Below are 27,460 nucleotides of genomic sequence, written 5' to 3' on the forward strand. Positions count from 1 at the left end.
CGACTCCGGCCTCGGCGTCTGCGCCGGAGAAAACACTTGAGGCTCCAATACCTCAATCACCGACGCCTGTCCAGGCGAAGTTGGTGACGCCGGGGAGGGCAACGGCATCGAAGGATGCGGCGTCACCGTGGGGCTGACCTCCCATGTCTTTCGGCGCCGATCCGGAGACCTGGAACGAGCCTCCCTTGAATGACGCCGAGATTCTCTACGGCGCCGGGAGTCTCGATGACGCCGATGTTTTGGAGAAGACTTCTTGTGATGCTTCTCCTTTGACTTGGCCATAAACAGCTTCGCCTCACGTTCTTTAAGGGCCTTCGGATTCATGTGCGGACATGAATCACAAGTCGAGACGTCGTGGTCGGAGCTCAAACACCAAAGGCAATCGGAATGAGGATCCGTCACCGACATCTTGCCTCCACACTCACGACAAGGCTTAAATCCAGACTTTCTCTGCGACATTATTTCCACAGAGAAAGAGTACGCAGCAAGATATACACTGTAACCGCAAGAGTAACAGTTGCTCCCTCGAAGATAACCGTTTCGAATGCACGGAAAAAAGGGAACTGACGTCCGCACGTCGTCGAGGACCTCTTATTGCCTGTATGACGTCAGACGGCGTCGCGTGCGAGACAGTGACGTCCTCGTCGACGTGCAGAGACTAGTAAGAAGATTTCCGTAGAATGCTGGCGCCATGGGAGTATTCATGAGGTGAGGAATCCACAGGTAGTTGTATCCATCAGAACGGAAATACGCTACCATCTTTCATCAAATAACAAAATTGTTTTCTATTAAAAAAAGCTTGCAATACAGTTTAGCAAGTTTTACAAACTTTCCAGCAATGACTAACAAATGTAGCCTCGCGCATTTATGAAGCAGCATGATGGAAGCGTAATAAATGACAGAAGCAGACTCAGAAACCATGTCCCAGTTCAACTGTGTTTAGATTAGCTTCTTGATCGACAATGCTCCGTTCCTAATTACACAAGTCAACGGAAGACTCATCAGCGCATAATGCTTTACTTACCTTGCTAATTCAAGAGGGCATATTAAGGAAGCTATTGATGATATTGAAGATGGACAATGTTAATTGTTTATCCTGATATGCACCTCTAATTGTTCCATAGTTTGCTGCAAAAAAACTCTACAGAACATGATGTAATAGCCAAAAGGCTATACGATATTAGTTCTGTTGTGCATGTCCTTATGGATTGGCTGGACTGACTATCTATCCACAGCCTTCCTAATACAAATGCCTTTTGCAGACATTTACCATTTTTTCTTGCATTAGAACCTTTTGCTTACTACCCTAAACACGTTACACCCAATAGTGGCATGACATTTGTAATTCTGCACTTTCAAAAAGAATGAATAGGGGCCTGTGTGTTTCCCATTTCAGATTATTTCTGTTCCCCTAAGACGTCAAACCACAAAGCGTTCGGACACCCTGATTGCTTGCTACAAAATATCACCACTCAATGACCCATTTTTCAACTTATAAGAAACGTTAACGTAACATACTTTCACAAACAAAGTACCAATAATTATTTTACAATGGAGATTAAAAATACTCTTTATATGAGACACCCACTTTATGGGCCAATGGCACTTTTCTGGCTTTCATACCAGACCAGCACTTATCCACGTCCAATTCAGCAAGCTGAAATTTCACAATCAACTATGTAAGAATTAGAAATCTAAACATTTTATTAAGACAACCAACAGACACAAAAGAGCTTCATACAAAGTTATATCCAACATTTACTATACAAGTAAACCACGTTTTCACAAAATCCTACACAACATGCATAAAAATGTAAAGGATTCTGTACAACGATACGAGGGCTAATTACAGTTGATCCCAAGTGCCAAGATTAGGCAGGAATATGAGGCGCTATAGAAAGAAAGTGGGGGAGGGTGGGGGAAAAGGGGCGGTGGAAGGAGTGTTGAGTTTAAGAACATTAAATAATTCATCTTTTACATCATTCCTAGTTTTAAAAAAAAGGTACAAAATAAAAACAGATCAATGACCCTTGCCCCGCAGGTAATATGCAGGACAAGCTAGGGTTCCTCCACAGTCTTACAAAAAAACGGAGCATAAAAAATGGAGGTTCTTGGCTGGGCACCACAGGAAGAGGAGTTGGGCACGCAAGGAATGAGAAGTCAGAGTTCGATGGAAAGGCATAAAGTTAGCCAATTTGTGCCATTACGAATTGTAGCTAAGCTTTCTTTGTCCCTGGCCCCACTAATGTTCCCTCCCACTTAACACGTATTTTTGGGGTGCATTACAAAAAAACACCCCTCGCCAACTAATGCCGAAAAGTGCACGTGGAAAGGTCATATGGCAACAATTTACTTTACAAAACTGATTTCAGACGATGCACCTGCGTCATGATCAACCCATGAGAAAAACGCCCAAACACAAGGACTCTCCCTCGCCCACACACACACACACACACACATGGATGGATGCTGGTGATAAGCCACAAACTACATACATGCTACTCTGACAATGCCAAGAGTTGAGCACTATGGGAAGTGGATTGCTGGCCCTTTGAAGGCTGCAGTATCACCCTAGGACCCCAGAAATGATCATATTGGATGTTTCTTTCCTTCACAGAAGGCTTGTACCGCCTCTACTTTAAGGGCAGCTTCCCTCGCCAACATCCCGCATGGGATTGCCCGGCTTTGGGAGGTTGGCATCACGTACAAGAAACTGCAGGGTCTGGAACCACATGGATTCTTCCGTCTAGGGGTTCAGAAATGATAATGGCTCTTCAAAGAATCCCTTGTATCGGCCACACGTGCAGTGTCTATGCCACATGTTCACACTGATGATCAGTTCTTGTCTTCCTTCTTCTCTTCGTCTTCTGAAGGATACGAGTGCCACGTCAGTCTTTCCTCATAGAACGAGATGACCACTTGTGGACATTTAAGGTTTGCTTCTTTAGCAGGAACCAAGTCAGCCTCATCAGAGTCTTTCCTGCAGGAGGAAAAGAAGGACATCGGTGAGTAACTGAGGCCGGGGGAGGTGAGGCTGGGCTGCAACAAAGAACGGGTTCCTCAGGGTAAGACAGGAGTGCGCACAGCAGATGAAAGCTTACGGAATGGAAAAAGTTACACAAAGATGAAGACAGCAGCAGGGTGCTTAATGAAAGGGCAAATATAACGGTATGTTACTCACTATAGTAACTGTGATTTTAATTCTTCTGCTTCCCTTACCTCATACGTGTGAGGCCCTAGCCATTATACATGCAAAGCTCGCCATGCAACCGGGTTCTAGCCCATCATATCCATCATTTATGTGTTTTTAAAGCCCCGACTGTCATTATGACAACTTCAAAACGCTGAGGCGTACAGAAATAAATAAAGGACAGCACATTAGCAAGGAAAGAAACCAGGACACTAGAGCCCAGTCCAACATACACGTATTAATAGCTGCCATTCTTCAGTCATGGACTCCGGGATGGGTTGGTAGGCCAAAGCTTTCTTTAAAAGTTTGGTTTCAAAGAGTTTGCTCAGGTGCTGGTAGCATGCTTCGTCTTGGAGTTGGGGACCTTAGGCATTCCACGGTTTACTGCCATTATATTCAAGAGCACCTATATGCATTTTGTTTGGTCTTCAGGCAAAGCAATACATTTGGCCATCAGAATGGACTTTGAAGCCCCAGATCTCCACCTCACAAACAGTCACGTCTATTTCCTAAGCTACAGTGTGGATAGAGACTGTCAGTGAGTCAATGTTTTGAGCTGCCAAGTCTGCCTGCTGAGGCAATAAGAAGACTTTCATTTACTACTGGAACTCAACGGTTGCTTAGTTTTTTGTCAAACAAAAGGAGAATGCTAGACAAGTAAGCTTTGCCAAGATTACTGATCAAGACTTAGCTGTCATCCATGCAAATCTGCATTCAGTGTGTACCTGTGATCTGAATAGGGTTAGGTGGCAGGGACACAGAACATCTGACTTGAGCAAACACTCATCCAAATGGAGGTAACAGGGGTGTCATACCTTCCTCCTTTTACACCTGCATCACATTCGTGTGTAGGAACTAAAAAATTGAGGGAACCCCTCCCCGATTTGGGGAATAGTAAGAACCAACTAGTCATAAACAAAACCTTATGCTAGGGGTTGTAGCAATCAGTTGCTCCTCAATCTGCACTTCCTTGTGGTTGGAAGGGAAGAGTAAGATGAAATATTACTTCCCTTCAGTGACAACAGTTTTGGTGGATTCATAATCTTCCAGCAGATTTCTCACTTTATCCTCACCAGGCTTCAGGCTGGTTGTAAAACGTTTCCCTGACAATCAACATTCACTGGCGCGCACAGATGCAGATGTGAGCCACCCTCGAACTGCAGTATATTAGGCAGCAAACAGTGCACTGGCATCAGTTTCAGATGTTCTCATTCCAAGCCCTGGTGAGGCATGGCAGAGGAATGGAAAGAAAGCCGCAAGAGCACAAATACAGCACATAACGAAGTTTGCATGGATCGAATTACTCATGGCACTAGCTCATCAGGGTTGGGAGTGGCATCTGCATGAAGATTATGTATCCACCAGAAAAGAAAGAATACGTTTATAAATGTAATTAACTATGAGGTTGAAATTATGCTAAAATCTAAGTAGACAAAACACAAAGAAATAAAAAGCAAAGCAATTAGTGAAAGTAATACTATAGGAGAAAAATCACGTGAGATTTTTTTTTTTTTTTAAATAATCAAAAGTGTGGGTGCTGTGCGAGATGGGTGCAAAGAAGCAAGGTGCAAAGAAGCAAAGTGCAAAAGAAGAGGAGTTTTAGGCTTATGAGGTGGGTGGGACATAGGTAGGGAGGATTAAGTGAAAATCAAGGTGTATCACATTTTCCAAAACACTTACTGTGAGGTGGCTGGGGAGACAGAACTACCCACCAAAAGCCCAGAAAGCAAAGTTTCTAGTACACAAGAAAAAGCTTAAGAAAAAATTGAAGGAAAAATATTTTTGTGTTAATGACATTTCAGATATTTCCCTGAAGATGTATTTTTTCCTCATATGATTAAATCCATGAATTTGCATTGCATTGTGTTGTATTCTAATATTTATATACCGCTTCATACCCCCCGACAGGGTTGTGAAGCACTTCGATTTTCATTGGGTTCCAGGACACCCTTCGGGGTGCCTGTTACAGTTAGACTTATATGGGAGGTGCTGGGTGAGATGCATGAGGTTTGAAGCTCGGTTCTAAATGTGTTTCAGAATCACACTGCTTAAGTATTAAGTCTCGTGGAGAGTGTGAGAACAGCTAACATTGCAATTAGATAATTACCACCTTTAGTGTGGTCTACAAGAGACCACCAGGAGCAAATAAAGCCCGATCCCTGGTTGCACATTTAAGTAACCATAAAATATTATATGGAACCACTGAAGAGCAGTAGAGGCGCAAGCCATGGCTGTATTGTTAACCAACCAGAAATTACTATAGGGAGTCCACCCACTGAAGGCCAAACCATTGCTCCACAGTTAAGCAACTGGAGAGAACTATGAGACCACTCAAAAGTGACCCAGTCAAGGGCGTGGCTCTACGGAGACTGGACACTGATAATCACGTCAACCTGCCACCCTGAACCCTTCATGTTCAAATGGAGCGACTTTACTTAACCTTGCAGTCCCTCGACTCCTCCTGACCGGTTTGCCTATGTTGAAGGCGAGGTCGTCCTTATGCACATGTTTGGTTATGTATAAAACTAAAAATATCAATAAAATGTTTACCAAAAAAAGGGTACTGGTTTTAGACCTGGAATCTGCTGAGCCCAAAGAGGAATTCACCCTTAACCTTTCTGCCCGTTCCCTGCACGCCTGGCCTGACATCCTAGGATGAAAGGTTGAACAGAGCAGGCCCTCAGGGGAGGAATCGTATGTCATATGACTCACAGGGGTGTCAAAATGCAGGCAACACTAAACCAGCCTAAGGCTGAGGAGAGAGGAGGATTAGGATGAACGAAAGGCTAGGGATGAACATATCCCACAAAATTTAGGTTCCCTTTTGCCTCAAATAAAACACTGAATACACTTAAACATAGCAAAAATAATTTAAGTGTCTCAGTTCCTATAAGGAAATTCCAAAAGACCTCCCGAGCTAAAAAGTCACCTTGGTTGATTACATCAATAACAAAACAGATACAAAAAAAGTTGACCCAATGAGCAGTAGCTGTTAGTCTGAGCCTCCAAACAGTAGCCACGTGCCTGCACGGTTACCTTCCTATGACCCCAGTAATAGTTCTCTTTGGATTTACTGATTGAATGTAATACTTCAAACCTAAGGTGTGTGCTGTAACAATTCATCCATGTAGTCCTGTTAGTTTTAATGAAGACAGAAGAAATCTAGATTGTGACTTTATTTGTGGTTGTTTTACCAACACCAAGTTTCCAATTTGATATTTTTGTTCTTGAATATTCTTGTTCCGATCTGCATAGTATTCAACTTCTTTCTTTCTTTTCACAATTTCATCATGTTCCTTTGGCAGAATCGCTGGAAGATGTGCCATATAAGAAATTGTGATAATATTCACATGCCCGCAGCTAAAGTTTCCTTTTCAGGTTAAGAATGGAATAGGTTTCTTACCCTGTAACCATCTGTTTGCGGCACGTAGTGCTGTAGATTCACATGCTCTGCATATGACTGCCATCTAGTGTTGGGTCCGGATGTGTGCAGGTTGTTTTTCTTCAAAGGATGTCTTCTGAGTCACAATGTAGAGTCACTCCTCCTCCTCAGTGATACTGCGCATGGCCATCAACTCCATTCTTTGGATTGTTTTCCCGCAGGCAGGTGAAAATGAAGTGAAGAGTAATTTAAGTAATGAGATGTCTATGTGCAAAAAAGTGGGAAAACTGCAATGGCCACAGGTGTCAAGGGAAGAAGGGTGGGCACATGTTAATCTACAGCAATACATGCCACAAACCGATGCTTACATGGTAAGTAACATATTCCATTTAAGGCATGTGTGGGTGTAGATACTACATGCGCTACAAAGAAAGTAAAACCGCCCCCCTCAAAAGCGGTGGCTAACCTGTGGGTGCTACAGTTGTTTGAAAAAAAGTACGTAGCACTGCCTGACCTACGTTAGCTTGTTGGCGTGCTAAAACATCCACAGAATAATGTTTGGTAGAGGTGTGTGGTGTGGACCATGTAGATGCCTAGCATATGTCAGCTATGGGAATGTTTCTAGAAAAGCCATGGATGTTCCCTTTTTCCTAGTAGAGTTAGGAAGAGTAGGTAAAGTTCTTTTGGTTTTAGCATAACACGTTTGAATGCATTTTACTATCCATCTGGCTATGCCTGATTTGGATTTCTATCAATATAGAACATAAGGAATTGTGTAACATCTAATGTATGGAGAGCCCTTTCCGCAATAGAGTCTGGGTTTGGGAAACAAATGGTAACTCAATTGTTTGGTTGAGATGAAAATGAGAAATCACTTTAGGAAACAAATGTAGGGTTGGTGAGGAGAACCACTCTGTCTCTGTACAGTTGAAAGAAAGGTTTTTCCAAGGTTAAAGCCTGGAGCTTACTAACATGTCTAAGTGAAGCGATGGTGCCTAAAAATGCCACTTTTCAAGAAAGGAACCGAAGTGGGCAGGAGTGTAGGTGTTCATATGGAGGGCCCATTAGTCACATGAGAACAACATTAAGGTCCCATGAATGTGCGGGTAGAACCTGTGGTGGAATAACTCTTTTAAACCTCTCCCTGAAGGCTTTAATGACTGGTATTTTGAATAGAGAAAGGTGCTGCCTATTTTGTAAATAGGCAGCCATTGCAGTGAGATGTAATGTTATGGATGTGAATGTTAACCCGGCCTTTTGCATGTGATGCCAGTAGCAGACTAAGGCCCTCATTACAACCCTGGCGGTCAAAGACCGCCAGGGCTGTTCTGGAGTTTGTACCGCCAACAGGCTGGCGGTACAAAGTCGGGGAGTACGACCGCGGTGGAAGCACTGCGGTCGCACCGCCGGGACCGGCGGTTTCCCGCCACATTGGTCCCGGCGGTTTCCCGCCACATTGTTCCCGGCGGTTGTAATCCCCCAGGGCAGCGCTGCCCAGGGGATTATGAATCCCCCTCCCGCCAGCCTTTTCATGGCAAAAGGCTGGCGGTAAGGAGAGTCGCGGGCCCCCTGCTATGGCCCCATGGAGCTTTTCACTGTCTGCATAGCAGACAGTGAAAAGCGCGTTGAGTGCAACTGCACTCGTCGCACCGCCGGCGGCTCCATTTGGAGCCGGCTCCCGTGTTGCGGATGACATCCCCGCTGGGCCGGCCGGCGGACACTTGGTTTCCGTCCGCCGGCCCAGCGGGGATGTTGTTATGGCCACTGCGGGAGTGTGGCTGCATTGGCGGCCGCACAGCGGATACAAATTGGCGGGCAGCGGTTGCCGCCCGCCAAAGTTGTAATGAGGGCCAAAGTCTTGTACAGTACCTTTGAAAGGATTGATGTGTTCCAAGTGATAGTAGCAAACAAAACGTTTCCATTTTGCCACATAGCAATGTCTAGTGGTAGGTCTACCGGCTTCTTTAAGAATGTCCGTACATTCTGATGGCAAATTAAGGTATCTAAACTCTATGACATCAGGAGCCAAATTACTAGGTTGAGTCTGTTGGGATCTGGGTGCCTGATTCACCATGGTTCTGAGTGAGAAGGTCTGGGCTGTTGGGGACCTTCTTGTCGAAAACTACGGAGTGGTCTAGTAGTGTTGTGAACCAGGGTTGATGAGTCCAGGTAAGAGCTAGTAGGATCATTGTAAGAGATGTCTGCCTGAGCTTCCAAACCAGAAATGGAAAGAGAGGAAGAGGAGGAAAACCATAGGCAAATATCCCTGCCCAACTCATCCATAGTGCGTTGCCTTTGGATAGTGGGTGTGGGAACCTGGAGGCAAACTCGGGGGCATGTAACGTTTTCTACGGTTGCGAAAAGGTTTATTTGAGGGAACTCCCACCTCTGGAAGAATGGGAGGAGGAATTGTGGGTGCAGTTCCAATTTGTAGACTCGTTGCTGCATCCTGCTAAGCAGGTCTGAAAAATCATTGTCTGTGCCTGGGAGATACTCTGCTATAATGTGAATGTTGTGATGCTAAACCCATTTCCAAGTGGTCTGTGATAGTTGTGAAAGTTGCAGAAACCGTGTCTCCCCCTCCTGTTTTTGTATGTAATACATGGCTATCATGTTGTTCGTCTGGACTAGGACAACTTGTGAATGAGGTGAGGAAAGAAAGCTTTCAAGGCTGGGTGAACAGCTTGAAGCTCGAGGAAGTTAATATGTTTGGAGTCCCATATACTCTGTATCGTGAGATCTTTCAGATGTGCACCCCATCCTGTCAGTGAGGCATCCGTTTCGAGTCATATAGGGGATCAGGGTCTAGAAGACGACGCCCCTTCAACATGTTATTGGTATTCCACCATTGCAGAGAGTGATATGTTTGGCGGTCTACAAATGCTAGATCGTCTAACTGAAACCACTGACGAGCTATACATTCCTGTAACAGATGCATGTGTAGATGGGCATGGGATATTATTGCGATACCGGAAGTCATCATCCCTAGATGACACATGACTGTCTTCACTGTAATTTGCTGATTTTGTTGAAATTGAGGTAAAGGTGTCTAAAAAATGTGGACTCTTGCAGAATTGGGATAGGTGAGCCTAATTTGTATTTACAATGGCTCCTAGATATGGTTGTATCAGTACAGGTTGAAGGTGGGACTTGGAATTGAGAATCCAAAGCTGTGAATCAGGTCTAATGTTATCAGAGTATACTGTGAACACTGTTGATGGATTGTAGCCTTGATAAGCCAATAGTCCAGGTGGGGAAACGCATATATTTTTGGTCTTCTGAGATGGGCCACTACCACTGCCGGAGACTTGGTGAATACCCGCGGTGCAGTTGTGACCCTGAATGGAAGGACTTTGAACTGCTAGTGTTTGCCGCCCACCACAAACCTGAGATATTTGTGATGGGCTGGGTGTATTGGTATGTGAAAATACACTTCTTTTAGATCTATTGTAGTTATAAAACCGCCTTGTTGAAATAGTGGAATTGCATCTTGCAAAGTGACCATGCAAAAATGCTCTGATAGAATATATTAGTTAAATGGCCCTAGATGTAGGATTGGCCACAGAGAACCATCGTTTTCAGGTATGCGGAAGTACAGAGAGTACACTCTTTCACCTTGGTGTTGAAAAGGGATGAGTTCTATTGCTCCTCTGAAGGGGAGAGCTTGGACCACCTATTTGAGTAATGTTTGATGTTCTATTGAGGGCCGATGAGTGCGAGGTGGAATGTTGGGAGGTATGGTAATGAGCTCCAGAAAATAGCTATGTTGGATAATGTCCAACACCCACTCGTCTGTTGTTATTGCTTGCCAGGTGGGTAACAAATTGTCTATGCGCCCCCGACAGGTGTGGTATAATCAGGGGTGTTGGAGAGCGAAGGAAGAAATTGCTTGGTGAAGTGGTGGTCCCATGTGGGGAAGTACATTTGCCTCTATCCTTTGCATTGTTTCCTCTATAGTAGCCCCTTTAGTAGGATTTGGAGGGGAGCACTAACTCTTACCATGCTGATCTGAGGTGGAGGCTTATGGAGGGGTGGTTTTTGAACCTCTACAATAGCTGGAACAGCGAAAGGAGCCCATAGGTGTAAGAGTCTGTAGGGCCCCCATGGACTTTGCCGTTTTGGTATCCCTTTTTATTTTTTCTAGAGCCTCATCGACTTGTTCTTTGCCAAAAAGAACATTTAAAATATTTTGTTGGACGTCAGGCTTAAAGCCCGAAATGCGCAGCCAAGCGTGTCTGAGCAGGATGCTAGTATTAATGCTCCTGCCTGCAGTGTCTGTAGAATCAAGGGCATATCATATAGACGTTTTGGATAAGAGTTTGCCCTCTGCACCTAGTTCCTGTCCACTTTTCCTGTGCTCATCTGGGAGAGGGTGGAGGAGCTCCTCCATCTCACCCATATCTGGCTAACTGACCCATAGAATTGGTGATTCACTATTGGTCTGTAGACTGGGCTGCAACGCTTTTACCCGCTGCATCAAGTTGCTTGCTTTCTTTGTCAGGTGGCGGGGTATCGCCAGATGCTTGAGGATCGGCCCTTTTTCTGGCACTGGTAATATATACAAGGTCCGAGGGAGAGGGTTTATCTTTTTATTGACCATGGGAGTAATTTTCTGAGCCCTAACTGGGTCCTTGAAGATGTCTTCCATGTGGCACGACATCCCTTTAAGCATGAGCATGTACTGGGTGCCCCTGTGTACTGAAGATAATGTTTCAAATAGGAAATCATTTAACGGAGGTTCCCTATGAAGCTGAACGCCATGAAATGTAGCCGCCCTCGCTATGAGAACCTGATACGTGGCGGGATCATCAGCAAGTGATGAGTTTGTGTGGGTTACAAATCTGGGATTGTGTCCCCTAGAGGGTCAACATCGAAAGAGTCCCTGGAGTAAGTGTTCGGGTGGTGCTTTGGCGCTGAGCCGGGGGGTAGGGCATCCAAACTTGACTTTCGATGCCGACCATGGCCTACAAAGAGTGGTGGTCCAAATGGCTTTTGTTCTGGAGGCATTTGTTTTTTATAATGTTCAATTTAAGGCTACAGGGCAGTGGGTACAGTACTCACTGCACAATTCTCCAGAGTGCTGTCTGTGATTTAAAACTTGAACTGTGGGTCTGATTCTAAACTGACCTTGACGGAAAATGCCTCCTCTTTAGCAACCGAAGCCGTGGCTGCTCTTCCTCACCACTGTGTTGATGACCAAAGAGGTCAGGTGTGTCGTAGGCACTCTTCCACTGCATTTGTAGCCGGCATGCTTGACTATCTCCGAGCATCTTCTTCGATTAGCATCAGCGACCGGCCTCACAAACCACCCCATGTGCTCTGGCGACAGATATAGGTTACCAACCCAATGGGAGTTGGCCTGTGGGTATTTGGTGTGACAACACGGACAGAAATGGAATGGCATCCGTTTCGTTACCAGTCGTTATATGGATATCTTGCTGGATACTGAGTATGATGGCCCAAAGGATGAGGCCCTCTGGAGGCCAGGATGGAGTTGTGGCGACTCCCTGGACGGTTCTACCTAGACGCACAGATGGGAGAAACACTGTCGATAACCATACAGACTGTATTAGGTTTGGAACCGAAAGACAGATCCGACTATGGTCTTGGCTCGGAACGCAAGCATACTCATCCGAAGCAGACAGTAGAGAGAAACGATCTAACAATGGAGTTGATGCCCCAATGCAGTATCACTGAGAAGGAGGGGACACTCTACCTCATGATTCAAAATACTTTTTAAAAAGAAAAATAACCTGCACAGATCCAGACCCAACACTTATTGCAGGAGTATGCAAAGCATATGCTACTATAACCGCATATGCCTCAAACATTTCTTTCAACATCAGATAGACTTTTACTAGCATGTGATATTACAAATTGATGGGTTTATGTTCCTGGCTAATGTTGCACAAGAATAGCACCTCGTCCTACAGGACAAGCAACCACTATTAACTCTGTACATAGTCTTGGGCCAGAATGTTTTACATTTACTGCTGAAAGTCTATCCTCTTTGATTTTGTTAAATGCATGTTCATAAAATAGATTCCACTTGAACATTCTTCCTTTTCTAGTCAATTCATTAAATGGAGTACTAACAGCCGCATAGTCGTTAATGTATCTTGAACAATAACTTGCCCTTTCTAAAATGTAACATAGTTCAGACAAACCCTTCGGGCTGGTAATGGAGTTCGAAGACAAAACGTTTGAGGGTCCAGTCTCATTTCTTCTTTTGAACATATGTAACCAGAAAACATTGGTTCAGATATGTTAATGTCGCATTTTTTTGACTCTTAAGTAGTTGACACATATCATTCAAGGCTTGACTACGATCACCTTTGTGTTTCACGGAGGCTCTGTGGATCCCAGAGATCTCATGGTGAGATTTGATTGTCTGCCAATACTTCAACCAGGAAGTGTTGGAAGCCATTTTGGGACTCTGCTTCAGCCAACCGCCGTGCGCGGCGGTGGTTGGATTAAAGTAAAGTAATTAAAATTATGTTTAAAAAAACCATAGAAATTCACTGAAAAAAAACAGAAGTTACAGTGACATTATAGTTAGGAAATAGAATCTTAAGAAAACATAGAAATTCACTTAAAAAAAACAAAGGCTACAGGGACGTTACAATTAGGTTCACATTTTACTTGCACAAAATCATAGAAATTCAGCAGTTCCAGTTATCGCAAGTAACTATAACGCGTACCCTAAGGTAACTATAACTCGCGCCCTCGCCATGCACTGCTGCTTATTGCTAATTACCTCACATATTACATCACTCGACATCTTTGATAACATCAATGTAACATTTGCATTAAAATTATTGAGGCGAAAACTGTGCATGGTAGGGGCCCAGGTTATAGTTACCTAAGGGCACGAGTTATAGTTACTTGAGATAACCATAACTGCTGAATTTCTATGGTTCTGTGTGAGTAAAATGTGAACCTAACTATAACGTCCCTGTATCCTTTGTTTTTTATATATATATATATATATATATATGGAAAAGGTCACTTACCCAGTGTACATCTGTTCGTGGCATTAGTCGCTGCAGATTCACATGCTGTGCACATCCCGCCATCTGGTGTTGGGCTCGGAGTGTTACAAGTTGATTTTCTTCGAAGAAGTCTTTTTTCGAGTCACGAGACCGAGGGACTCCTCCCATTTCGACTCCATTGCGCATCGGCGTCGACTCCATCTTAGATTGTTTTCCCCGCAGAGGGTGAGGTAGGAGTTGTGTATGCTAGTAATAGTGCCCATGCAATGGAGTGAATACGTATGTACATAATGAAGTTTAAAGTAATATATTTACAAGTTTACAAATGTTCAAGATCAACTTCTAAACGGCTACAGGCTCCCGGGGAGGCGGGTGGGCGCATGTGAATCTGCAGCGACTAATGCCACGAACAGATGTACACTGGGTAAGTGACATTTTCCGTTCGATGGCATGTGTAGCTGCAGATACACATGCTGTGCATAGACTAGTAAGCAGTTATCTCCCCAAAAGCGGTGGTTCAGCCTGTAGGAGTTGAAGTTGTTTGAAATAATGTTCGTAGTACAGCTTGACCTACTGTGGCTTGTTGTGCAGATAACACGTCTACACCGTAGTGTTTGGTAAATGTATGAGGCGTAGACCATGTTGCTGCCTTACATATTTCGTTCATTGGAATATTTCCTAGAAAGGCCATGATAGCCCCTTTTTTTCTGGTTGAGTGTGCCTTTGGTGTAATAGGCAGCTCTCTCTTTGCTTTAAGATAGCATGTTTGAATACACTTAACTATCCATCTAGCAATGCCTTGTTTAGAAATTGGATTCCCTGTATGAGGTTTTTAGAAAGCAATAAATAGTTGTTTTGTTTTTCGAATTAGTTTTGTTCTGTCAATGTAGTACATTAGTGCTCTTTTGATGTCTAATGTATGCAGTGCTCTTTCAGCTACAGAATCTGGCTGTGGGAAGAACACGGGTAATTGTACCGTTTGATTCAAGTGGAACGGTGAGCTCACTTTTGGTAAAAATGTTGGATTTGTCCGTAGAACTACTTTATGCTTAGAGATGTGATGGCAATCAAAAATGCAACTTTCCACGTTAAGTATTGCATTTCACAAGAGTGCATGGGCTCAAAAGGTGGACCCATGAGTCGTGTTAAGACAATGTTGAGGTTCCATGAAGGAACTGGTGGTGTTCGTGGTGGTATAATTGTCTTTAGGCCTTCCATAAATGCTTTTATGACTGGTATCCTAAATAATGAAGTTGAGTGCGTAATTTGCAGGTAGGCTGAAATTGCGGTCAGATGTATCTTTATTGAAGAGAAAGCTAGCTTTGACTTTTGCAATTGTAGTAAGTATCCTACTATATCTTTGGCAGATGCTTGTAAGGGTTGAATTTGATTATTATGGCAGTAATAAACAAATCTTTTCCGCTTATTTGCATAGCAGTGTCTAGTGGTAGGTTTTCTAGTTTGTCTTATGACCTCCATACATTCTTGTGTGAGGTCTAAGGCCCTCATTCTGACCTTGGCGGGCGGCGGAGGCCGCCCGCCAAAGTCCCGCCGTCAGGTTACCGTTCCGCGGTCGAAAGACCGCGGCGGTAATTCTGACTTTCCCGCTGGGCTGGCGGGCGGTCGCCTTCAGACCGCCAGCCAGCCCAGCGGGAAAGAGGCTTCCACGATGAAGCCGGCTCGGAATCGAGCCGGCCGAGTGGAAGCTGTGCGACGGGTGCAGTTGCACCCGTCGCGTATTTCACTGTCTGCGCAGCAGACAGTGAAATACATGTAGGGGCCCTCTTACGGGGGCCCCTGCAATGCCCATGCCAGTGGCATGGGCACTGCAGGGGCCCCCAGGGGCCCCGCGACCCCCCCTACCGCCATCCGGATCTCGGCGGTCCGACCGCCGGGATCTGGATGGCGGTAGGGGGGGTCGGAATCCCCGCGGCGGTGCAGCAAGCTGCGCCGCCGCGGAGGATTCAATGGGGCGGCGGTACACTGGCGGGACCCCGCCAGTGGTGCCGGTCCGACCGCGGCTTTACCGCCGCGGTCGGAATCCCCATTGGAGCACCGCCGGCCTGTCGGCGGTGCTCCCGCGGTCCTCCGCCCTGGCGGTCAAAGACCGCCAGGGTCAGAATGACCACCTAAGTGTCCGAATTCTAGGATTTCAGGAGCCAAATTGCTAGATTCAGTGATGCTGGATTTGGATGTCTGATCTGTTGTTTGTGTTGTGTTAACAGATCTGGTCTGTTTGGTAGTTTGACATGAGGTACTACTGAGAGGTCTAGTAGTGTTGTGTACCAAGGTTGCCTTGCCCATGTTGGTGCTATTAGTATGAGTTTGAGTTTGTTTTGATTCAGCTTGTTTACTAGATATGGAAGGAGTGGGAGAGGGGGAAAAGCGTAAGCAAATATCCCTGACCAGCTCATCCATAACGCATTGCCCGGAGACTGATGTTGTGGGTACCTGGATGCGAAGTTTTGGCATTTTGAGTTTTCCTTTGTTGCAAATAGATCTATTTGTGGTGTTCCCCACATTTGGAAGTAAGTGTTTAGTATTTGGGGGTGAATCTCCCATTCATGGATCTGTTGGTGATCCCGAGAGAGATTGTCTGCTAACTGGTTCTGAATTCCTGGAATAGATTGTGCTATTAGGCGAATGTGGTTGTGAATCGCCCAATGCCATATTTTCTGTGTTAGGAGACACAACTGTGTCGAGTGTGTGCCTCCCTGTTTGTTTAGGCAATACATTGTTGTCATGTTGTCTGTTTTGACAAGAATGTGTTTGTGGCTTATTATGGGTTGAAATGCTTTGAGCGCTAGAAATACCGCTAACAGTTCTAAGTGATTTATGTGAAACTGTTTTTGCTGTATGTCCCATTGTCCTTGGATGCTGTGTTGATTGAGGTGTGCTCCCCACCCTATCATGGAAGCATCTGTTATTACGTATTGTGGCACTGGGTCTTGGAAAGGCCGCCCTTGGTTTAAATTTATACTGTTCCACCATTGAAGCGAGATGTATGTTTGGCGGTCTATCAACACTAGATCTAGAAGCTGACCCTGTGCTTGTGACCATTGTGATGCTAGGCACTGTTGTAAGGGCCACATGTGCAACCTTGCGTTTGGGACAATGGCTATGCATGAAGACATCATGCCTAGTAGTTTCATCACCAGTTTGACTTGTATCTTTTGATTTGGATACATGGTCTGTATTACATTGTGAAATGTGTGAACTCTTTGTGGACTTGGAGTGGCAATCCCTTTTGCTGTGTTGATTGTTGCTCCTAAGTATTGCTGTGTTTGACACGGCAGAAGGTGTGACTTTGTGTAGTTGATTGAGAAACCTAGTTTGTGGAGGATTTCTATGACATATTTTGTGTGTTGTGAACACCGTCTTAGCATGTTGGTTTTGATTAACCAATCGTCTAGGTACGGGAACACATGTATTTGCTGCCTTCTGATATGTGCAGCTACTACTGCTAGGCATTTTGTAAAAACTCTTGGTGCAGTTGTTATTCCGAATGGCAACACTTTGAATTGGTAATGTATCCCTTGGAATACAAACCTTAGGTACTTTCTGTGTGAAGGATGTATTGGTATATGGAAATATGCATCCTTTAGGTCTAGTGTTGTCATGTAGTCTTGTTGTTTGAGCAGTGGGATTACGTCTTGTAATGTAACCATGTGAAAGTGATCTGATTTGATGTAGGTATTTAATGTTCTGAGATCTAGTATAGGTCTCAGGCTCTTGTCTTTTTTGGGTATCAGAAAGTACAGGGAGTAAACTCCTGTGTTTATTTGTTGTTTTGGTACTAACTCTATTGCTTCTTTCTGTAGCAATGCCTGAACTTCTAGTCCTAGAAGATCTATATGTTGTTTTGACATATTGTGTGTTTTCGGTGGGATGTTTGGAGGGAATTTGAGAAATTCTATGCAATAACCATGCTGGATAATTGCTAAGACCCAAGTGTCTGTTGTTATTTCCTCCCAATGTTTGTAAAACTTGGTTAGTCTCCCCCCCACAGGTGTTATGTGTTGGGGATTTGTGACCTTGAAGTCACTGCTTGTTTGGAGGAGTTTTGGGATTTTGGAACTTTCCTCTATTCCTTTGAAATTGTCCCCCTCTATATTGTCCCCGAAAACCTCCCCGCTGATACTGGCTCTGGTAAGTGGGCTTTGTTTGTGAGGTTGTGGCTTCTGTGGTTTGCCCTCGAAACCCCCCTCGAAATTGTGTCTTTCGAAATGTGCCTCTGCTCTGTGGGGAGTAGAGTGCGCCCATGGCTTTGGCCGTGTCAGTGTCTTTCTTAAGTTTTTCGATCGCAGTGTCCACCTCCGGCCCAAACAACTGCTGTCCGTTGAATGGCATATTCAGCACAGCTTGCTGTATCTCTGGTTTAAATCCTGATGTACGCAGCCATGCATGTCTCCTTATTGTTACTGCTGTGTTGACAGTTCTAGCAGCTGTGTCTGCAGCATCCATTGCTGACCGTATCTGATTATTGGAGATACCCTGTCCTTCTTCTACTACTTGCTGCGCTCTTTTTTGGAACTCCTTGGGTAAATGTTCAATAAGGTGTTGCATCTCATCCCAATGGGCCCTATCATATCTGGCTAGCAAAGCTTGCGAATTTGCAATACGCCACTGGTTTGCTGCCTGTGCCGCCACCCTTTTGCCTGCAGCATCGAATTTTCGACTTTCTTTATCTGGAGGTGGTGCATCTCCTGAAGTATGAGAGTTGGCTCTTTTGCGCGCTGCTCCCACTACAACAGAGTCTGGTGTTAGCTGTTGTGTAATGTACACTGGGTCTGTTGGTGGCGGTTTATATTTTTTATCTACTCTTGGAGTAATGGCTCTCCCTTTAACAGGCTCTTCAAACACTTGTTTGGAGTGTTTTAGCATTCCGGGTAGCATAGGAAGACTCCGATATTGGCTGTGTGTGGACGACAGTGATTTTAAAAAGAAAGTCGTGTTCAATGGGCTCTGAATGAAGGCTGACATTATGAAATGCAGCTGCTCTTGACACCACCTGTGCGTAGCCTGTACTATCCTCTGGTGGCGATGGTTTAGCTGGATAGCATTCTGGACTATTATCTGACACTGGTGCGTCATAAAGGTCCCATGCGTCAGGGTCATCTTGACTCATTCCTGTATGAGTTGGGGATTGCATCATTGGTGGAGTGGCTACCGGTGATGGTTGCGGAGAGTGATGTGGGGATGGTGGCGGTGTTACTTGTTTAGCCACCTTTGCGTGTGGCTGTTTGTCCTTGTCTTGGAAGGCAAGCTTGCGTTTCATTTTGACTGGAGGAAGAGTGCTGATCTTCCCTGTATCTTTTTTGAATAAAGAGCCGTCTTTGTGTGTGATCTGGCTCTATTGCCTGTAATTCCTGTCCAAATCTATGTGTCTTCATTTGTGTGGACAGTCCTTGTTCCTCAGTGTAGGAACTTGTTTTCGGTTCCGAGGCCGGATATTTCGGTACCAAAACCTTTTCGGCTGCTTTTTTCAGCTCCGAAGTAACATTTTTTACTTTCGGCGTCGTGCTCTCTCGGTGACGACCCGTTTCGGTGCCGCTGTCTCGGTGCCGAATCTTCTCTGAGCCACTATCTCGGGCCCGAGATTGCTGTGTGCCGGTATCTCGACCGGAGTCGGATGACTTCGACACCAGCTCGCCCTTTTTCGGTGCCGATGAACGGTCACCTACTTTTCGGGTTAAGCCATGGCCTGTTGGCGGTGGCGTCACCTGGGCTTTAGCGCTTTTCTCGTGAGTTCTTGGTTTCGACGTCTTACTCGCGGTTTTTGGCGTTTCCTCGGGATCGATCTCCTCAGAGTCCGACTCCTGGGTGGAGAATGTTTCTTCCTCCTCTTCGAAACGCTCTTGTCCTGTCGGCGCCGACGCCATTTGCAGTCTTCTTGCTCTTCGGTCCCTGAGTGTCTTCCTGGACCGAAACGCTCAACAGGCCTCACAAGTATCCTCCTTGTGTTCTGGTGACAAACACAAGTTACAGACCAGATGTTGATCTGTATATGGATACTTGTTATGGCATTTTGGACAGAAGCGGAATGGGGTCCGTTCCATCAGCCTTGAAGAGACACGTGGCCGGGCCGACCAGGCCCCAACGGGGATGGAAGAAAACCCCGAAGGGCCACCGGAGCTCTTCTTAATTCGGTGTCGATCTGTTGTAACTAACCCGATACCAAACGCAAACAATACCGATGATTTTTCCGAGATTCTAACTAACTTTCCGACCCGAAACACGGAGCGAAAAGGAACACGTCCGAACCTGATGGCAGAAAAAAAACAATCTAAGATGGAGTCGACGCCCATGCGCAATGGAGTCAAAATGGGAGGAGTCCCTCGGTCTCGTGACTCGAAAAAAGACTTCTTCGAAGAAAAACAACTTGTAACACTCCGAGCCCAACACCAGATGGCGGGATGTGCACAGCATGTGTATCTGCAGCTACACATGCCATCGAACATATATATATATTTGTTGATACCTATCTATCTGTAGTTATCTATATCAATCTATATCTCTATCTAGTTATTTATCTCGGACTGTATCAATCTATATCAACCTATCCACCCATCTCTATCCATCCATCTATCTCTGCCTATCTCTATCTATCTATCTCTCTCTTTCTCTCTCTATATATATATATATATATATATATATATATATGTATATATATGTATATATATATATATATATATATAATAGCTGCTCGCTCTTACTATTTTTTGCAGATATGTGGTGTATGACATATATACACCAGGAGTGAAACAGCATGGGAACTTATCAATTGTTGCCAATTTGTACAGTCTTTGAAAAGTAGACTCAGCCAGATAAAGTATATATTCTCCTCTATATGCTCTGCTTCCTCCAGCCTCCCCAGTGACAACAGAACTGCCACTCCTTTTCCAATGCAAACTTTCTAATCATGACCTTCTACTAATTCTGCATCCTTACATACCTCCAGAATTTGGAAATAACATTGGATTACTATGATGCACTGGTGTTCCAATGATTTCCTAAAATACAGATGCTCCTCGATGTAGCTCGACTGCAAAACTACAAGCTTCAGCTTTTTTGTAGAATTGTGTGCGTTGTGTACCACATACAGTTATTTGAAATATGGATTCCTATATAGGGTATCCTCTGCAAAGCTGATCTTACATACACCAAATGTTTATGATGAAAGAGTGCAAGCGACCACTTTCTAGGAGGTATTACAATCTCTAAATGGAATATTGAGGAAGACTGAGATGGTCGACATTACCATAATCTAATCTTAACACCATTAGGGTTGTTAACGACAGTGTAGTGTGAGGCGTGGGAAGACTTGTGGAGAAAATTACACTGCTTGATACTGTTTTTCCAATCTGCAATGTGGTGTTCTAGTGATAGCTCCAAGTTCATTGCCATTCCTACAATTTGTACTTGAGAATCCTGTGTACATGACTGTCCAGTAGAGGTAAGCCAGAACTGCCTACACCAATTAAAGGAATGGACACTGAACACCCAGTAGTATTAGTACAAGTATTAGTATTAGTATTATTCCTCCAACTCAATGTCTCCTCCAAGTCTCATTTATGAGGAGGAATACCCTTTCTTATGGTGGGTTAAGACAACTTGACTAACAGCCACTAGTCCATGGCGTAGTTGAGGAATGTGAAGCTGAAAGAAGTTTACTCGTTTTTCAGAGTTTGAAGGTATACCAGCCTTCAGGGTCCAAAGACACAAAGGGGAAACACAAAAAGCATGAGCGAAAGGTAATGGAAAAAGAGGGAAACAAGCAGTTATGGGACCCTGTGAAAGGAATGTTAAAATAAAACTAGTGTTCACTGGGAGAGGAGCACATACAGGAAGAGAACTGTGCTGGTATGCCGAGGCATTGTAGGATGTTACAGCTATTTACAGAGATGATGGCAGAAGAAGACTCACCATTTCATAAGGAACATAAGCTCCCCACTGGAGTCTGTGGCGCCGATGATCCTCTCCGGGTCCAAGCCTCTTGAAAAGCCACGAGGTTTCTCTATCTACAAGTGCGACAAGTAGAAGAAAAGTACATTAATGAGAACATTTACCCCTCTATTGATGTTGCATTTACTGTGCGAAATATGAGTGTTTATCCTTCCTCTTCTCTCTTAGACAATTCCTCTAACTTTTAATGTCTGAGAAAAGGCCACCTCAGGAAGGGAAATGTCCCACACATCTTAGGAGTCATATGAAATCCCAACTATTCCTTTTCAATCACTCACTCACACAGACACAAAGATAATTCTGAGTGCAAGAATCATCTTGAAAAAGTAGTGAAAGTAATGTCGTTTTTTAGTAGCGTGTAAGACTGCCAATTATGGCTTGACTGAACAAACTAAGTTAAATAGAAAATAGCATATACCTCGGTCATATCGCCAAACCTTTGATCAGAAGCATATTTCGTTCTAAACTCAAACTTTCAGTCACCCTCTTTTTGGTAAGGGAGATGAAGTAACTGGAAGCAAGTAATCAATTGCTTCAACTGAGGTCCAAAACAACAAGAGAGACAGCTGGTTAATGGCATAAGGTATAATTATACCACAGTAGGTGACCCATCTAAGAATCACTGATAAAATACATACGTTAATGATGCAGTGATTTACAAAAGCATGTGAGGATATTTATTGAAAGAGACAGTCAATCTAGTTTGAATGTTAAAACAAATTAGAACACCTCTATACAAGAACATAGCGAGCAACATTAAGTAGGAAATTATATACTTCAAATGTAAAATACAAAAATAAAATAAAAACACTACCTGAATGTAACCTCTCATAAGGACCCATAGCCCCTAGCTTTCCCATTACCTATCTCAAACTATAAGCCTATACCTAACCCAACCTCAATTTTTTCCTACACTCTGGCATAAGGACTTTCCCTTTAATTATCTCAAACTACACCTATACCCAACCCAACCTCAACTCTTTTGCATACGCTACAATGAGTGCTTTCTCTTTACATGTCTCAAACTCCAGGTCTATACCTAACCCCAACTTACTCTTTTCCACACCCTTCCTTTCACACTACTTCATTATCAAACCCTAAACAGATACAAGCATCAAGATTCATCAATATGCAGATCATACACAATTTCTACTTGAGTCTCCTCTACTCCAGACATTTAATGGGTCAAACACTGCCTGCACCTCAGCTAATCCTGGACGTCCAGCACCTGCCTGAAAGCCAAGACAGAATTCCTGTTAATTGCCAAGATCAAACAAACAAGGGACAGGACAATCCTGGCTCAATGACACGAACCGAAACAGCTTCAAACACCAACATTTACTGACTTCCAAGTCACTTGGATTCACCTCAGGCAACAACCTCAGCATCAAGGAACAGATTACAAAAAACAAAGATGACCTGATACCAGCTCTTGCTTCTAAAGAAACTGAAACCATTTCTTACAGAAAGTGACTTCAGAACTTGTATTGAAGCACTTGTTACTCTTGCATGTGGATAGTGACACCACCCTGCGTCACGACCTCACCAGCTGCACGCCAACACCCCTTAAGGGCAAACTAGACAATGCACATCCACTGCTCGAAAAAATATGATCACCACCCACAACTTGATAGAGATCCATTGACTCCGCTTGCCAGCACACATCACCTTCAAAATCGGGTGCATCATTTTCTAAGCCATAATGAACAGCACCCCCATTACAGACAAGCTCATTACCTCTGGTGGTTCTCAAAGAACAAAGCAGCAGCCATTTTCATCTATGCACCCAGTATCTTGAACATCTTTGCTTCAACGAGTGTTGTCCCCACATTAGAGAAAAGTTGAAGATTTATTTTTTAAACCGATTTTATTAAGTTTTATAGATAAACAATCAACCACAAACAAGGAGATGCAATAATCCAATAATAATGCCATTACAGTTAAATTCACAGTAGTGTTATACCAACTCATCTCCAACTTTTGACACTGTGTAGGATGTTCATCAGTATGTAGAAGAATGCGTACGTGCCTTTTACCGACGTGTGGGTCTCTCTTGGGTTCAGATATTAATTTAACCTAAAGTGGAATACCCTCTACCCCCCTCCCCACCCACTAACTGCCTGTAAACCTGATTCTTGCACTGTGTATTCCGTGGGTGCGTTGGACTGGAGGGAGGGGGATTTCACCACACTGGCTGTACCTCTTTATTGATTTAAGAGCTAGTATAATGAAGAGGCTGGAAAGAGTTTACAGTTTGTGTTAGCAGGGTGTTCAGGCCAACCTGCCACCCCCACATCCCCTGCAGTGCCTTAGTTCCCATCTTTTCCCTCCTGTCGAAGTTGCTCCAGCAGCGTCTCCCTTACTGCCGAGATGGGGTGTTTCCACAACCCTCTGTAGTCCTCCCTGTGTAAGGCAGAGCCCTCTACCTCTCTCCAACAGAGCATCTCCACTCTCCAAGTCAATTCTGATAGGAGAGTTGGAGATTTCCAGCGAACTGTAATTAGTCTCTTGGCTAGTATAAGGGCCAAGTCAACAAACCTAGCAACTACTGTGGACCCTTTGGGCCTTGGGAAGAGACCCAATAAGCAGGGGTTTGCCGTGTCCCAGTGTGAAGATTCCGTAATTGCCTGAAGCGAGTCACGGATTCTTCCACAGTAGGGTCTCAGGGTTGGGCATCCCCACAACATGCGGAGGAGATCCTCCTCATCCGAATGGCATTGTGGACATGAAGACTTTGCAGCAAAAAAGAAAAGTGTGCACCTTTTTAGGGGTCAGGTATGCCATGTGGAAAACTGCAAATTATATAAATTTGAAACGTGAATAACGTGGAATATTGGTTGCATGTTCTGTTAGGAATTTCAATTCCTTGTTGTGTAATGAGTGCACCTGATCTGTTTCACATTTTTTAAGGAGAGGGCTAGCGATATGCAGGAATGCAAGCGCAGTGCCGTGTACAGCCATTTCACTAGATGCCTCCACGATCCCATGTTAAAAGTGCTTGCACCAAAGCGTGTGTCTGGGGTTCGTCCCCTGTTGGTGTCCACTGTTGCCATATACATTGCAGTATATGGGCATGTGTTAGGAACATGGTGGCCCGGTAGCGGGTTCTGGGCCATACGCTCACAGTGGGGGACAAGGTGGCCCTCTTCAAATGGATCCTCCAGGGTAGATACTCTGTGTTCCTCCCAATAAATTAGCCGAGATGTGGATTATATACTGGAAGGGGTGTTGACGTCACACAGGGGAACGTTAAGGCCATATGGAGTCGTGGTCTTTGTTAGTCGGCCAGTACCATGCGCCATTACCACAATGCATTATGTAATAGCAGATGTAGTTGCTGAGGTTAGGCTGGTGCCCCAGGTAGTAGCAGCAACTGTAACTCCATGCTATTCAAATGTGCCTGCGAGTAGTTTATCTCTTGTAGATGGATACATGCCAGGCAATAAGATAGCCACTGCATTTGTGCTGCGAGGCAATATGTACGGAAGTCGGGAGCTCCCATCACCCCCTCATCTGTTCGCAATTGTAGTTTTTGGAGGCTAATGTATCGACGTCCCGTGGCCCAGAATAGCTCTGTCAATAGAGTATTCAGTGTTCTGAAGATAGATGGTGGTATACTAATGGGGAGGATTTGAAGATGCACCTTTTTAAAGAACACTACATTACAATACAATGTATTAGCAGTCCACAAATCAGCTACCTCTCCTATTGCTCATTGACTTTGCTCTTGTCTTTGACCAGGTACACAGCTCTGCTGCCTTTTGGCTAGGTTTCTGCTATAGAAATACCACATAAATACATTCAGCTGATTTGGCTGAAATGAAGGAAGAACTTTTGTCAAAACTTCTAAATACACGTGAGCATGGATAGCCAGTCAGCAATTTCTTTCTTTTCCAAAACAATTCTTCCAAAACTGGGATTGGTTTCTGAAAAACGATGAGCGTTTCTATCTTGCTGGGAGTTTTCTTCCAGTGTACTGTAAACACTTTTTTCCTGCTCAGAAACACATCAGTTTGCGTGGTGGTCCAGTACAGAAAAAAGGACATCAAAAGGCAGCCTTTTCAACCCCAGTCAGTGGTGGTCCTGCTATGGCCGAACCAAGGCAGCTGGGTGTTCACCGGTGGCACGAGCTTAGAAATGAGTGGGGCCCCTAAGCTCTAAATGAAGAGCGGGAACCAGAGGTGGACTTTCTGGCAGATGCACTATTAATGCTGCCCTCAGAGGGCCAAAGTTCTATTTCAGTAGTATTAAAATGCCCTCAACGTTTCTGGTGTATGACCTGCCAATGAAGGATGAGACAAGAGGCAAAAAAAGGCAAATGTAAATCATATAATGCAATGTACAAGATTGCAGCTGGCAAAAAACAACAACTTTGCTTTGAAAGCTTATACTTGGCTGGCACACTCCATTCATGACCCATCACCCCCATGCAAATGTTGTTCAGAACCTTTTGGCAAACTTTTCTTCACACACAACTGGTAACATTGTGATAAGCACAAAGGGTAGAAGATGGAAGGTTGGTCTTTAAAATGAAGAGATGGAAGAGTAACTATCAGAAGAGGTACTTAAAGCGAAAGAAAAGAACTGACATCAGTGTGCTTGGGTGGAGCTTGTATATGGCTCTAGCTGTCACTTCCGGGGTGGAGCGGGGTTGGCACAAAGCGATTTATGCCACCCACAGGCATGCAAGGGCTATGCTGAAAAACCGGGCAGTGCTTGTCTTGTGTCTAGGGATACTCTACAGGTGAAGATCCTGCAGTTAGAAGTTTCCATCAGAATAACTACTTTTTTTTTTTTTTTTTACAGCCCAAAGGCTGCGTTCTTTTGCTAAGAGGCACAAACCTTTGTGTGGCTAACCCTTTGGTTGATCTCATCTACTGCACACAATGCTTTCACACTCATGAGTAATGCCACTGTTTCTCAGAAAATGGTATAAACAGAAAATAAATTTCCAATGCTGAGAGCTATCCCCTTCTAATGTCAAAAAGATCCAGTGCGGCCTTGGGTTTGCAATTTCTACAGGCAATTTATTGGAGACTTTGCTCAACTTTCTAGTAATATAACCCGACTCCTGAAGCTCGGTCAATGTTATCAGTGGTATGTTCAAGCTGAAGAAGCCTTTATTAAATTAAAACAATCCTTCACATAAGCTCCAATTCTTCGGCATACGAATCCAACAAAAAATATTTTAGTTGAGATGGACACCTCCGACCGAGCTGATGTACCTCTAGAGCTTTAATAATACCATGGTTTAGGACATCCTCCTTTCTATTTATTTCATATACTACCTGATCTGAAAGAAATTACTCTGTTCTAGAAAGGGCACATCTGGCCATAAAATGGTCTGTTACGAATGGTGAAATCTTTTGATGGGAGCCCGTGAACCCTTCAAAATTCGAACAGATCATTGTAACCTTCAATGTATCAGAAATCTGCAATGTAGAACGAGTCATCAGGCTAGTTTGATCCTACTTTTTCTAATAGTGCAACTTTTTTATTACTCATATTTCCAGCACTAAAACTATTGCAGAGGACCTTTTATGAAAATATTCAGTCTCCTCCAACCTTTAGCCAGAATATTATTTCTCCTCAACTAGTTATTGCTGTCACCCAGTCGTTTCTCATGAACATGCAAACTGACTATTCCAAAGTCACTAGGAAGGAATGGGAAACTCTACAAGGACTAATTTACAAACAAGGCGATTTGGTGTTCAAGGGGTAATACTTATTCATTCCATCCAAACTACTGAGACTTCGGTTAGCGAGGACACTGATCTTTGTTAGTTCTTGCCTCATTTGCACCCAAAACAAGACACTTCATTCTCGACCTTCTGGGTCTCTTCGTCACTTGACTGTCACCTGTGCCCAGGCATACCATCTCTACCGACTTCGTTGTTACCCTACCTCCTCCTGAAGGAATTAGAGTCATTA

General features: G+C 44.2%; 1 protein-coding gene across 3 annotated transcripts in view; it reads right to left on the minus strand.

Moving 5' to 3' along the window:
• Nucleotides 1–1,680: 1,680 nt before the first annotated feature.
• The window catches only part of CBX1 (chromobox 1), a 79,689-nt gene continuing 53,909 nt past the window's right edge, over nt 1,681–27,460 (minus strand). For all 3 annotated transcript variants that reach the window (XM_069237533.1, XM_069237532.1, XM_069237531.1), the window contains 2 exons: nt 21,491–21,585; nt 1,681–2,980 (listed from right to left, as the gene is read on the minus strand). In XM_069237533.1, the coding sequence (XP_069093634.1) occupies nt 2,836–2,980; nt 21,491–21,585 (240 nt within the window). In that variant the 3' untranslated portion in view covers nt 1,681–2,835. The remainder of the gene's footprint in view (nt 2,981–21,490; nt 21,586–27,460) is intronic.

Source organism: Pleurodeles waltl, chromosome 6 (assembly GCF_031143425.1).
Source record: "Pleurodeles waltl isolate 20211129_DDA chromosome 6, aPleWal1.hap1.20221129, whole genome shotgun sequence".
Taxonomy (NCBI): Eukaryota; Metazoa; Chordata; class Amphibia; order Caudata; family Salamandridae; genus Pleurodeles; species Pleurodeles waltl.